Source organism: Buteo buteo, chromosome 18 (genome assembly GCF_964188355.1).
Source record: "Buteo buteo chromosome 18, bButBut1.hap1.1, whole genome shotgun sequence".
Classification (NCBI taxonomy): Eukaryota; Metazoa; Chordata; class Aves; order Accipitriformes; family Accipitridae; genus Buteo; species Buteo buteo.
In genome coordinates, this window is record NC_134188.1 from 5,579,245 (window position 1) to 5,594,121 (window position 14,877).

General features: G+C 40.3%; 1 protein-coding gene across 2 annotated transcripts in view; it reads left to right on the forward strand.

The window, feature by feature from the left end:
• Positions 1-1,953: 1,953 nt before the first annotated feature.
• USP12 (ubiquitin specific peptidase 12) overlaps positions 1,954-14,877 on the forward strand; it is a 39,499-nt gene continuing 26,575 nt past the window's right edge. Inside the window, exons 1-3 of one of the 2 annotated variants that reach the window (XM_075050693.1) lie at positions 8,565-8,709; positions 9,590-9,670; positions 14,621-14,701. Coding sequence is in view for 1 of the 2 variants with exons in the window: in XM_075050692.1 (XP_074906793.1) it covers positions 2,186-2,233; positions 14,621-14,701 (129 nt within the window). In the remaining variant the exon portion in view is untranslated. Of the gene's footprint in view, positions 2,234-8,564; positions 8,710-9,589; positions 9,671-14,620; positions 14,702-14,877 lie in introns of those variants that run through there. The other variant, XM_075050692.1, reaches the window with a different exon arrangement.

Consider the following 14,877-nt stretch of genomic DNA (forward strand, 5'->3'; position numbering starts at 1 on the left):
CCCACTCTTTCTGAAATGTGGTCCAATACTCCACAGTATCTAAATTTTCCCTTGGAACTACAGACAGAAAGAGCACTTCACGCCAAGTATATTTTGCCTTCTTTCTCTAATTTATGGGTAGGAAGAAACTTCAAGGCAATCTCTGACTTCCTATTTGAGTGCCTTTCAAGATTCCTGCAGTTTTCTATGGCCTGTACGGTTCCACTTGATGCCACATAACTGGTTCCAAACTGAGTTATCTCCCAGATAACCTTATAAACTTCAGCAGTAGTGCAATTGCCTTTTGTGTTTTTGCTTCAGGGAGACAGCACCCTGTCATATTTTCCTCATGTCATTTTTTGAACACTGTCCACTCTGGATTATACAGGGGTATCTCTTGTAGCAGATTAATACTGTAATGAATCGTATTGCAGATGTATCTTGCAGCTTTGCATTTCAGTAGATGAACTGTTGGATATCTGAAGGTTTGACACTTCTAGCTGGCCAAATACCCGTTCTTGCTTTTCTGCACATAAATGGCCAATCCACTTCTTTTGTTTCTATTCTTTCTCATTCCCCTGATGCTGTCCTCCCCCATGGTTTCTGTGGCAACAGTTTCTGAATGTAGTCATCCAAGAGGCATTCATTTTCTCAAATACTATACTTTTGAAATACACACTTCTAGACCACAGATATTATATAAAAGATTTGCTTGAGGATATTTCACATTACAATAAAGAGTTTGGTAATAAAACTTTCTAAAGTTGTATTCTTTATGTTTTAGCTAAAGGAAGACTTACTATTGCCATTAATTTAATTGCTAAAGAGTGGTTACTTCTGAAGATCATAGAAAGTATCATGATTTAATGTTATAGATACTACAGTATCTTTTTTACAGTGAAAGGATGCATTTATGATCTAGGCCTTACATGTGTAGATGTTATTCTTAATAATAATGCATCTCAATCTGCTAGATGTTTCCCACATTTGGAAAAAAAAAAAAAAAGCACGGGTCATATCTTAGCTAGCTTTAGGCTTCTTTAATGCAGACATCAACATCTTGAACGAGTCACCCAGATTTCTGTTATAGTCTGCAGACAAACAGGCATATTGAAGTGATTCATCTCATTCCCAAGCAGACACCTCAAGTAGTCGATATACATGACTACTCTACAGATTAGCTTTATTTTCCAAGATGTCCGAGGCTGGGGCACGCAAATCCCGGACTCACAGAAACCAAAGCGCCAGTCATCTAGACATGAAGCAAGAAAAAGAAGAGAGGAACTCATAGGTGCGTGCCTCTCTGTGTCCCCCTCTTCCTGGGAGCGACCCTAGAGGAAAGGGCTTTGACAAGACAACTGCTGTTCACATGCACGCAGTCACTTTGAAGTTAGCTTGGCGTTACAGCGATTAAGTTGATAGGAGGCAAAAGTTGTCCTAGTTCTATTTTTCAGTTTGCTTTTACCGTTCGGCTTGGAGTTGTGCCTATCCACTCTCCCCACCTCTCCAGGCCGCACGGCAACTCCTTCCCCGGAAGGGCCTCAGCGCTGCCATTAAGGAAACATCCACCAACTCCCCCCCGCCCCCAACTCTTCCACTGCCAGCGCCCGTTAAGATCTCACCTCTGGGGCCACAGAAGGAAGAAAAAAGAAAAGCCGAGCCCGAGCACAGCCAGCAGGACCCCACCCTGCCGCCATGCTGGGCCACGAGGGCCCGGCTGAGGAGAGCCGAGGCCCCGCCCCCGCCCCGCCGCGCATGCGTCTTCGGCGGCGGCGGCGGGGAGGGGGCGGAGCCAGGCGCAGAGAGGGCGGGTCGCGGGAGCGGGACGCGAGGCGGTGCCGAGGCTGAGGGGCGGGAGGGGAGCCGGCCGGTTTGACCCGGCGGCGCTAGGGCCCGGCGAGAGGCGGGGTCGGGTTGGGGCGGGGCTGGGCTGGGTGGGGCGGGGCGGGCTGGCGGGGTGCTGGCCGCGCGCGCGGGGGAAGCGAGCCCGGGGGGCGCCGAGCTGGTGAGCCGCGCGCCCGGCCGTTGGGGGCCGTTGAGGGCCGCGCGCGGCCCGCGGCGGGCTCTGGCGGCGGGGGCCGCTCCCGCTCCCGGTCCCGTCGCCTGCTTTCCCTTCTTCCCTTCCCTTCCCCTCCTACTCCCGCCCGGCCCGGCCCGGCTCCGCTCGGCTCGGCGCTGTGATTGGGCGGAAGATGGCGCTGGGCGGATGGAAATCCTAATGACAGTCTCCAAAATCGCCTCCATCTGTACCATGGTGAGTGAGGGAGGGAGGGAGGGAGAGAGCGAGGGGCCGGGGGTGGCCCTCTCCTGCCCTGCCGGCTCCCCGGGCACGGTGGCTGTGGGGAAGGGTCTGTGGGGAAGGGTCTGTGGGGAAGGGTCTGTGGGGAGGGAGCTGTGGGGAAGGGACTGTGAGGAAGGGGCTGTGGGGAAAGGGCTGTGAGGAAGGGGCTGTGGGGAAGAGTCCGCGGGGGAGGGCCGCGGTTTTTTTTTTTGCGCAGCGCCCCGGCGGCGGGTGATGTGGTGGGGAAGCGTCCCCGGCCCCGGGGGAGCTGCCGTGGGCGGGGGATCGGAAGCGGAGCCGGGGGTTAATCGGCTTTGGAGAGACTCAACTTGGATGCAGGCGCTGAGGGGATTGGGTCGGGTCGGGCTGAGGGGCGAGCCCTGAGGGTGAAGCGGGTGGAAGCGCGGGGTCGTACCGAGCACAAGCTTTTCCCCGAAGCGTGCCGGGCGGGAGAGCTTTAGGACGTTTGCCTCGAGTTCGGGGCTGCTTACTGCGGCCGATGTCGGTTTTAGGGCAGGGTTTCTAGAAACTACACGTTTCTATACGTTTCTTCTCGGAACTGCCCCCCAGCTCTCCGAGTACTCTCCCCGTGTGGCGGGGCCGTGGTCGCCTCGGCTGTTAGCCGAGGGGGTGCTCCTCCGGTTACCCGGAAAAGTGTTCGCGTCCCGCGTGATCTGCTCAGCCAAGCACGCTCCACGCGTTGGCATGTAATTTGACTTGTTTGCATCGATCCAGGTCCCGATAGGAGGCTTCTTCCCAAGGTTTGCTTTTTCATTACTCTCTGGGTTCATAAATTAGAGCTACGAGCAGTTACACAGATGTGATGAGGCTCTCGGGGTTTTCTTTAAAGAGGGGTGGGGAGCTCCGTAGATCCACTGGTGCAGGAGTGCTGGGTTTAAGGGAGGAAATATCCCTTAGTCAGCAGAAGCTACTACTTGCCGTGGAAGAGACGTGTTGATGGTTCAGGGCTGAAGATCTTGCATTTGTGCTCTTTTCTACCTGTTCCACGGCCAAATGAAAGTTCTTGTTCCCAAATGTGTTTCTGGGGGGGAAGGGAAGAGATGGTTAAGTGGAAAAACACTCTGTCATCTAGTTTGTTAATTTGCTGATTGAGGGTTATAATGTCTCATAACATCAAACAGTGGGAAATGCTTACATTTTATATTACTGGAAACTGATTTATGGTTTTCATAAATCTTGCTGCAATGAGGCTTTACATCTCAAACAGACATTTTAGATATGGTCCGTGAGAATTTTGAATAGATATCTGTAAGCCCATGGGGTGAGATTGCTCAGGTGGTTGTTGATCAGCTGGAGTGATGTTTTTTGTGATATGGGAGGTCACATCTTTTTCATTGGGACTTGGGAGAGTCTGAGTTATTGAATTCATGAGCTGTATACCAACATCTTTATATGGCCAAATATTGTAGGATGTATACCATGTACTTCAGGAGTTTTCATTCTCTAAAGAAGTTAGATGTTAGGTGAGACCGTTGAGGAGACAGTGTGATTGATCCTTGAGCTACGATAGTGTCGTTTTACTGCAATTCTAGCTAACATCTTTTCACCCACGCTTGACCACAAGCCTTTGTGTCAACATAAATTCAGTGCTGGCCTCTTGATTTAGGTCCAGTATGGGACCTCACTTTTCTGCTTCTAAACACCATAGAAGTTGTAGGTCTGGACTGGCCAAGCGGCTAGTTTAAGATTATTCTGTATGTACGTGTATTAGAAATGACATTATGTCATTGACGTTATGTTGTTGACATTTAGGTCAATCCCAAAACAATTTTTTCAGCTAAAAATCTTCTTATGAATAACTAAAGTGTCTATATCCATGAAGCTGAAATTCTGATGGCAGTTAGGTATTATCTGTCCAATCATAATCATGTGCACTGAGGTGGATAAACTCCATGCATAAGATTTTTCCTGTGCCTTTCTGATGCATGAGCTTTAATAGTGCTGTGAGATGGGACAGCTAGCGTAGGATACCTGCTGTAAAAGTTTTTTTAACACTTAATAGAGAATATAAGATTGTGCTTAAGAATATTCCAGTAAAGGTAGAAGCACTTTGTATTTACTGTGGAGTTATTTAGAACAATCTGGTTATGGTCAGGCAGATCTTTTTAATTATAGCAAGAGTCATATACTCATGTTTAAGCATACATTTTGCAAAAACAAAAAGGAATATAATTGCTGAGTATACTGGGTTTTTTTTCTGGCAATTCTTCTTCGTGTCAACCCACTGTTGGATAAACTGCCAGACAACTTCCTAAAAATTCTTACAAGTTTTTCTTGCCTTTCCCCTTGCTTCTTTCAAGAACTCTCAGGCTGTTGCTTCTCTTCTTGTGTTTGGTTAGTACAAAAACAGTAACAGGCAATTTTTGTCATGAGGCAGTTTGTGTCTACACAAACCTATATTCTGTAACAGAGCAGTCTGTAAGTATGTTGAAGAAGCTCTTCCATCCCCGTCCTGCATTTCATGACTTCCTTTTTTTTATCCAAATTCAAGTTTCACTTCTGCTGACTCCCTTATATTTTATGCTTATGCATCTTATACTTGTTGTTCAAGCTCTGAATGTTAGAATGCAATATATTACTTTTTACAGTACTGGCAGGTTGTGTGGGTACAGGGAAGAGTGATATCCATTATTCTTAGTTTGTTAGCCATGGTGCTTTTTAAGATGATCTTACAAGAGCACATTCTGTCTACAAAGGGTTGGTTCTTTTGTATTCTTTCTTAGTTCATTGATCTATACTCCAGTGTTCATACCAGTGATGACAGAGCTCTTCCTGTAGTGCTGTCTTCTAGCGTTGTATCCCCTTTGAGCTTCCTTGGACTCCTTTGCTCTACATCACCACTCCTGTGGTTCCTTGTGCTGTAGTAAGTCTTAATTACAAGGCTGGAGATTGTGGAAAAGCACTGGAAAATACCTTTGCGCTGCAGTGGTTTAGCCACTGTTCTTGTTGCAAAATGGATGAGGTTAAAAGTGTGTGTTGGGGGTGGTGGTGGGGTGGGGTGTTTTTTTTAATGTCTTTGCAGTAAAAGTAGAACTTGGTCTTTTACCCTCATCCATGCATTAAACTGCAGTCAAAGTCTTACCTGACTGAATTATATGGGGTTTTTATGCATGGCTGAGAAGTGGTAGAGTAACCCATGCTAACCGCAATGAAGATGTGCCCCAAGCTATACTCACCATAAAATAGAGGTTGAATCTAGTACTTCTGACTTTTGCTTCTGTTGTCTAGAATCCAGCAAACGCTTGCCAGCAGTTGAAAGGTATGAAGTCCTATAGTAGCTGAGGCAAAGAGAAGATAGAAATTATCTTTGTAGCTTAGAAGCTACAAAGATGTCAGTCTCAGACATACAGAGGGAAGTTGTAATGGTAGTGGTACTTGTTTTTCAGTGTTTCTTCTAGAAACTGGTTGATTATGTTAGCACAACCTGAAAAAGTTTAATGAAATTTAAAAATGATGTTAATCTACAAGCTGTAGCATTAGACATGAAAATCTTTTCTTCATGTTTCAGGTATTTGTCTACATGTTCCCTTCTCTATCTGCCAGTTTAGCATCTTGTATACAGCGTCAGTGTCACTGAATGTCTTTCGTGATCAATTCAGTCCCCCAACACTGACATCAAATACAAAGTTTGTAGCTAGATGTCGATTGTATGATGTAACTGTGTTCTGCATGAGAAGTCTGTGCATAACTTACAATCCAAATTTTTGTTTTGTTTTTGAAATGAGTAAGACTTGTGGAGTCATGCTGAATGGCTGGCTATTGTCCTTTTCCTGCCTGTCTCCTGTATAAGGGTACTGACATCAGTACCCTTTTGCCCATTTCAGTCACATTTGACAAGGATGAAGAGGTCTGGGAGGTACTTAAGTTCAAACAAGCATGTGGGGAAAAAAAGGCAGCTTAGAGCAAACAGACCCTGAAGTGCCAGCTGAGGGTAGGTTGCCGTGCACCTACCTCCGATGTCATAGCAGAGAGGCTTTATAAAAACACTTAATTGCAGGAAAGTTTAATAAACAACAGTGAGATAGGCATACATATATGGACTTCATTACTGCTTAAGGAGTTATTTGTTTACAATAGGGTTTTCAAACCTGATTGTGAAATCTGCGCTTAATGTAAATTGATGTTTGCCAGAGTTTGCAGTCAGCCAGAAATGGTGATGATGTACTCACTCCTGTTCCTTCTAATTACACTGTCTCCTCTGAAGCACAAATTATAATACTTAAACATTAATTGATGATCGGGTTAACAGATTCCACAGAAAAGCACACAGAAGACTCATGCTGGAAGAAGTGAGAATTGAGAGTTACAGCAAGGAAAGAAAAGTTGTGGAAAAATATAGCTTCAAAGTGAGGAGGTGAGAGAAAAGAAAGCAGAGGAGGAGAGTACTAAAGTAACATAGAGAAAACAGCAGTGTTACGGTATTCCTTTATCCAGCTGTCTGACTTGCTGACTGGGTTGGCAAGAAGGAACATGTGCTGTGTCTCAGCCACTGCATTTCACTCTGGTATCATGACCTGAATCCACCTTTATCAGTGGACTGGAAGTGTTCAGGCACATGTTCTGTTGTGGTGATTCTGTTGCAACCACATTAAATTTGGAGAACTATTTGTTAGGCAGTTGGGGCAAGAGCTTAAACCACAGTAGGGAGGTTCACTCATCTGTTGGAGTTCTTATCAGGAGAGTATTTCATGATAAATATGACACTAAGATTCAAGCATGATTGTGGCATTTGTCATCATCATTTTTGTAGATGTAACATGCTACAGTATGATAATAAAAGATGAGTCTGTACATTTGCTCTTTAAAATACTGGGTTCGTGACACTGCTTAGTATACTAATTAATTTAGACAAATTTGTTTTAAATTTACATCAAAATATGAATTTGATTCTAAATTAATATAAAACAAATGTCAAATATGAGACAGGAAGAAAAAATTTCTGAAGTTCTGTAGCTGTAAAGCAATATTTATACCAGCACAGAGAATTATTTAGTTGGCTTATTACTTAGTTGGGTAATTTCAATTATGTAAATGTTCCTTTTTCTTTTTACCTGTATGTATACATGTATTCATCTTGCAAGTTCTAAGCACAAAGAAACAAGGAAATACCAACTTGGACTTTCATCTTGCCAACAGAATTTTTAGCTGTGTCAGTGAGAATAAGTGATCCTATTACTGCACAAACCTTGAATATTTAGATTGGTCATTTATATGTCTTTGTATTTACTTTTTAAAGTACTGAAGCAATTAATTTGTATTAAAACTTCTAGGAATCATTCTGTAAAAATGTAGTAAAAGGATATCTGTCCATTAATTGAAATTGTCTACTTTTCTCTTTCAAGTTTGTTGAAGAAAAGAGGTATATAAAAGCGCTGTGCAGGGGATAACTTTTGTTTTCCTAGCTTAGGAAGTTTGCTAAAGTTAAATGCTTTTAACAAATTATTTATTTCAATAAAGTCTATCTGATCTTTCAGTTGAGGGCAAAAACATCTAGATCTTTTTGAGCATACAACCAGAATGCTTTATTAACATAAGCAGGCCAGAACTGGGAAACATTTTTACAATTTTTCATAACTCAAATTCTTTTTATAATTCCATGAAAATGGGAAATTATAAAAGCAACATACTTGTTTTTATAAGCGGGAATTACGTGGGTTAAAAAAAGCATGTGAAAGACCACAGTGGACAGTTTATTGGCAAAAGTGGTTGAGTAAATGTGTTCTTCCCGCCTCACTGCATTTTGGGTGATTAGGTAAGTCTGATTTTTCTAAAAGATTAATGCAATGCTTATAACTGTCTGTACTTTTTAGGCAGTGAAAGATTTCTAAGCTTACCATCAGATCTTCTTTTAAATACATCTCTCAGACTTCCTATCTTGTCTGCTAGTGTAGTTCAACCTTTAACTAAAAGTCTTTTGAAGGTAATAGTTTTAATCTTTTGGGACCCCACTTAAAAAGTGTCATTATGAGATGTGTTGCACCAATGCTATTGAAAATCCATCTGATCGGAGGAAACTCAATCAAAGGCACCTGATATCATAAACACTGTTACCCCAGGAATCTTCTGGAATTATACAGTATAAATATGACTTGTTGGCAGTATTTTAGTTCATAGCAATATGACTTCATTCTGTATTGAGGGTAGTAGACAAAGTCCATTTCAAGTCTGGCAGCAATTGGGGAAGAACTGTAGAAGCATCGTTACACCTTTTCATGTTTTGAAGATCTATTCCACGAAAGAGCCAAGCTCAGAGCCCTAATTCTCCCGAGTCACAGCTTCATATGTGAGAGTAATTTATCTTTGACTTCAGTATTCAAAACAGAAGGATGTATGACTATATCTAGTTGCTGTGAAGGAAAATACATCACGTATACTCAGTGGAGTCTCAAAAAGATGGATTTGGTAGACATACCAAATGTGAAAAGAAGGTAATTTTGTGCTGTGCTATCATTTTCCTTGCCCAGGCAACCTTTTGTCTTAGCTGCATGTGATTAGAATATACAGGACTATGTCTTAAACTAATTAGTTAATAAAATAACACAAATTTGTAAGTATTTTAAAAATATGAACTCAAACTATCCAAATATTTCATAGCTGGATTATCAAGTTGTGTATTACTAACCCATGTTCTTTTGCAAATAAATGAACAATGAGGATTATTGAATCCCACTCAGCATATTTCACTTCTGCTTCCTGGGCTAGAAACAGTGACAAAAGAGATGCATTTCCATTTTGGTTGCACTCAGAACAACAGATATAAACTGATCTAATATAGCCATTCTGTTTGCTCTTAATCCTGATTTATATAAACAGTTGGAAAAGTATGATTTCACATATTCTGATAAAACATAAGAAGAGTAGAATTATGTATTTCTTCTTTAACAGAAGATTCCATCAGTCACAGTGCATTAATTAGTGTAGGCTATGAAATTCTGTATATCTTCAGTTAGTGCCACAGACAAGGAAGAGTCTTCTAACACATGGCAAAAAAAGTGAAAGCACTAGTAAATGAGTGCTTCTATACCGAGATTTATTTTTGTGAATTATAAATAAATTAATTTTACACTTGTAATGTTTCATTCTTGTTCAGGAAACATTGCTATTCCTGGTTACTGAGTTTCCCTTTTACTTGTAATGCCTTTCTGTCACTAGGAAGAATGAAAGTTCTGTTTGGGGGGGGGGGGGGGTGTTATTGTTTACTTACCTATAGCTAAGGTCATGTTTAAAAAATTGTGCTTACCTATACCTATGCAACGTGGTTTAATTATGTGAGTCACCTTTTATCTTTATTGTTACTTGCTTCTTGAGGGAGGTGAAGAGCATTGGAGGGAAGGATCTAGCATAGTGCATGTATGAAGGGAGAAATGGATCTTCAGAATTTTGACAAGTGTAAGTTTTGACATAAGAAATGTCTTTTAAAGGTGAAATTTTTTGTTTTACTTGGGAAAATTACAACTCAATAAAGCTAAAGAATAAAGCTGTTACAGGAAACTAGTGAAAAGATGACCCACCAAGTTATCAACTGATACTTATTATAGAAAGGAATAGATCAACCCCCCCCCATACAACCGCTATAAGACTAAGACCAGTGTAATCTTCAAAGCACATTAGGCTGGTTATGAATCAAGTCTTTGTAAGAGAAATGCTGCCTGTTACGTTGAATAATAACAACAAGGTTAAAACTGCAATTGTTTGCCTGCTTTCTGACATGGTTTTAGACAGTATTTTTAATATAGGGTGCCTTTTTTTTTCTTTCTTTAGACAAGTGCTGGGTGCATTTTCGTTAGTGTTTTGTTTCAGGTAAGGTGTGTATGTAATTCTGAAGTGATTCTCCCAGGTATCCCAATTTACCATAATTTGGTTTGCATCTGGGAGTGGTCTTAGAGTGCATAAATTAGATTCCTTTTGGAGGAAACTAAATGAAGCAACATAGTTCAGCTGCAGCTGGGTGGTCAGTCACAGAGCCAGCCTAGAACTAATCTGGCAAAAACCCTCTGAAACCCAAAGTGTGTATGTCGGATCATAAACACCAACTGATTTGCTTTACAGATTGGCTCCAGTTAGCTTAGCCATATGTTAGCTGTTAGTGTATCTCAGGAGTACTAGTTCAACATGTAGCACCAGAACAGTGTGACCTCTGAAGCAGTGAGAAAAGGCAATAATGAAAGCAGAAGTGGCATTTAAGGGTATTACTGCTTCAGCAAGTGAAAAACTAAACAAATGAAAAACCCCATCATATGTCTGCACTTTATATTTTTTCCCCCTTTTCCATTGAAATGTACAATATCAAGGCTTTTTTAGTTTATTTTAGAACTTTGGGAGAACGTATATCTGTAAAACTTGAAAATCAGGAAAATTCAACTTAATTAAAAGATACTATGCTTTCCTCTCCCACTGTGTTTTCTGGGCTTTGTTTCCACTAAACTGAAATAAAACACTCATTTGGTTAATGTTAAATGTGTTAATTTATAGAAACCTTGAGCTCTTTTGAAAATAAAAGTTGAGAAACTTGATTAAGGGCCTTCCATGGTAAATGTGGGGAGGGAGTCTTAATCCCTTCATTAAGAAATTAGCATTTAAGGGGATCTTTGATAAATGCAATAGTATAGCCTTTTTCTTTAACTTGGTGGGGGATTTAAGCAGTAAGTGTTCAACTGATTTGAACATGGTTAAACTAAGATTACTCAACACAGGACAAAGTGTACAGTAGTTCAGCTTTGTACTTAACTTTCATTATGTGTGAGAACACTCTTTTATGATCATTGATGCTTAAACATTGTTTCCAGGATCATTTTCAATAACAAATAGAAGTTAAGCAAATCTTGATTTCATATTGTTCTCTTGTATACACACATTAGTTGCTGAACTTCCCACTTTGTAAAGCTATATTGCATTAACTATGACAAATACATGTTCTGTATGCCTGTATAATTATCTCTGTGCTAGAAGCAGGGTTAATTTAAGGCAGTGTTCGGTGATGTATAGGTTTTGTACTAGTACAATGCAAAAACTGGTAAATGCCAGTACTATTGCAGTATTACCTTTTTTTGACATCTGTTGTGCCTCTCTTCCTTCCCACTTCTGGGTAACGACCTTGTGTGCTTCTGCTCAGAAGAGTAAGGGAAACTGTAGGTGGGTATACTAACAAAAGATGATGACGTGCCTTTCTGTCCCCTGCACAATGTCAAAGCCAAGTTGCTGCATGGGGACTGAGAGCACCTATTGTATGGGTTGTTCAGTGAGCCCCACAAAAAGAGGTTCATTTTGGGATCTTCCCGCATCCCAGTTAAGTGGTAGAGGAAGAAATTCTACACTCTGCAGCATGCTTCACAGGCTGAAATCTCCCAAGTCTAGATCCCAAGCCCAGTAGGTCCATCTTGGCTGATGAAAAGAGATAGACTCCACTTCTGCCTTAAACCTTAAAGATGATATGGTACCATAATAGTTGGTGGTGTTGCAGTGCTTCCCCTCTGCATCTGTATTTGCATAATGGAAGAGTCAACTGGGACTGATAATGTGTACTGTAATAATGAGCGGGAAACGTTTTGCAGCCAGGGATAGTTAGCTTTTAAAATAGCTTTTATGTGTCAAATGTGAACATGGATTTTAGTGTACTCTTTCAAGCCCCTGCTGCATGCTATGTTTTCGCGCTCTGCAACCAACACACAGTGCACAGTATAAATGATTACTTTGGGGGGACGAATAACGTCCTTTATGACAGTAAAAAAGAGAGCTGTAGAGGGAAGTCTTAAGTAGCTTGAGGGGTTTTATATTCGTGTAAATCATCCGTGCTGGTTTGTAGTAATAAAACATTCATAAACAACTGCATTCAAACATAGGTAATGCTGTGCTTTGAAATCATGTGAAAGTCTAAGCCTTGAATGAAACAGCCTTGAATAATCAGAAAACCATAACAATATTGGAGTATCTTAGCATGTCTTTCTTATTGCCAAGTCAGGATTTTTATTGTGCTAGAAAACTAAATACAGTGTTCAGGTCTGTACAAAACAGAAACATCAAAGTTTATACCATAATATTCTTCCTTCCAAAGATAGAATAAAGCAGCTACTCCACCCTGGCTTTGAAAAGAGAAAGAATTTCCTAAAGGTCTGCTCTTGAATTTATTTATTTTTAAAGAAGTAGAGATTTTAACAATAGGATAAAAAGGCCTCCACGGTTACTTTTTTTTTTTTTCTAGTTTATTTGTAAATAATATCCATCTTGCCAGAGCTCGTGGGTGTATTTCAATAAGTTTGCAAACCTAAATATTCAGAAGTCATGGAGTGCTTTAATCTTAAATGAGGGTTTATACCCCTTTTCCTTACCACCAACATCACCTTTTGAGAACAGCTTCTAAAGTAGTAAACCCTGCAGCAAAATCCCCAGTAAAGAAGAGGCTTTATCATGCTGGATAATTGCAGGGGATATGACTGATGAAAAAGCAGCTGGGGCTGTGTTGTAAATGGAGAAGGGCTGTACTGTCTCAAGTGTGGAGTTATGCTGTCTTCTGCTCTATTCTAGTTAAAGTTGTTACCTCCTAATGGGCCTTTGACCATGTGTTTCCAGTTTCAGAACTACTAAGCTAGATTGTGTAACCACTCTTAAGTTCTGCAGTATCACAATCATGTCACAGCAGATAGCACATGTCAGAGTTTCATTTTAATTTTATACATTATGATACAGTCCTAATTAGAATTCTATCCCCCTTCCCCCTATCTGTAATTAATCTGTGAAATCCTGCATGCTGTTTTTAATGCAGGTTGTAATTTTGATTTAATTTTATTGTAATGTCCAGGGCTACTTGCTACATCTTTGGTGCAAAGAAGGAACATGTTGGGAAGGAGTTGCATCTGTTTTTAAGATTCTTTGCTGCATACTCTGCTATTTTAGCTTCACTTAGGCCTGACTTCAGACTGGAATATTCATGCTCATGTATTAGTTTGATAGAGGATATATATGTATCAGTATTTTTGTGTGCAACAAAAGGGATTTAGAGTAGGATACATTTGCTTTTCTCTAAAAGCAATCAGTGTAAGACCTCATGGAAAGCTAGTTTTTTGTGTTCTCTGAATTTTCCAGAGTAGAGGTTTTTCTGTCTCTAAAAAAACCTTTTCTTTCCTTTGAAACCCAATGTTTATTGCACCAGTTCAGTGAACAGCCATCAGTTGGAACCACAGACTAACCAAAGTTAGCTTGTCTGACTTTTTGAGGATCAGACCCAACAGATTTGTTGGGCAAAGGCTGCAGCATTTGTAATGCACACCAACACTAGATGTACTATGTTGTCTTTTAATTTTACAAAGCTCAAGGTATTTAGCAAAGCACTTTGAACATTTTATATTTTCAGTGTAAGTGGAATAGACCAGTCTCTCTGCTTCCTATGAACAGTCTGCATTTCTTAACTTTTTCTGAAATGTGCTATACATTTCTGAAATGTGCTTAACTTTTTCTGAAATGTGCTATAATGTACATATATACAGTATGAAAATTACACTTGTTAAGAGGAGCATACCATTTGGACTTGTATCACCTGCTTTACAATACCATATTAATGCAACTGTTATTAAAGAAGCTCCAGTGAAAGTAATAAATACAGAACATCAAAACAGTGTAATTGCATGAAAATACATGAAAATGATATAAATTACTTTGAGATGTTTTTAAACAGAACATATCTGGAAACATATCTCTAAGGTATTTTGGATTATATTGAAATAATTTTCTTGTGGTGGAAGAGTGTTAGGTTCTTTATAATAAGTATGTAAGCATTAAGTTATGGCACAGAAGACTTCCTGTCTGCTTTAAGACCTGTGTGAAATAGTTTTGTGGACTATCTAAACATCCTGAGAGTACAAATCAACAGAGAACTCAAAGGACTGATTTTTCTGCATTCATGGCTAATATTATCCTGCCTACAAGCTTGTCTTTGCATTAAGCAATAGACTAACTAAACAAGTTTGGTTAATTTGCCATGTATGATTGTTGAGCTGGGTCACAAACTTCACTTTCTCCCCCCCTCCAGGGTACAGACAGGAAGGTGTTTCATCTGTTTTCTATATTTAGTCTCTCATTTATTTTTGTTTTTCTCCCTTCTGACTAGAGAGAGCTTCACTGTAAGTAAGCTTAGTAAACCCAAAGTCTTTGGTCTGAGATATGAAGATACTGGCTTGGTGTTAACAAGGTCTATAGTTGTGACCAGGGTTTTTTTAGGGTTTTTTTGGTTGGTTGTTTTTGGTCATTTATCCTTGCCAAAAAGACTTCACTTTTTTTTCTCAGCTAGTTAAATTCACTGTGTACTTAGTTGCAACACTAACATTTTGCTGCTTTTGATTTTTCTAGGGCGCCAATGCCTCAGCTTTGGAGAAAGAGATTGGTCCGGAACAATTTCCAGTCAATGAGCACTATTTTGGTTTGGTTAATGTAAGTTTCAGTCCATAACTTCATTGCTTTGAAATGCCGTGAGCGGATTTGTTAAATTACAAGACTGCAACTGAGTGAATAATTAAACCACCAAGAGATATAGTCATATACGTACTTATTGAAATGTGTTTCAATTTTCAGTGTATTTGTTGAAATATGCTACTGAAATAATTGTT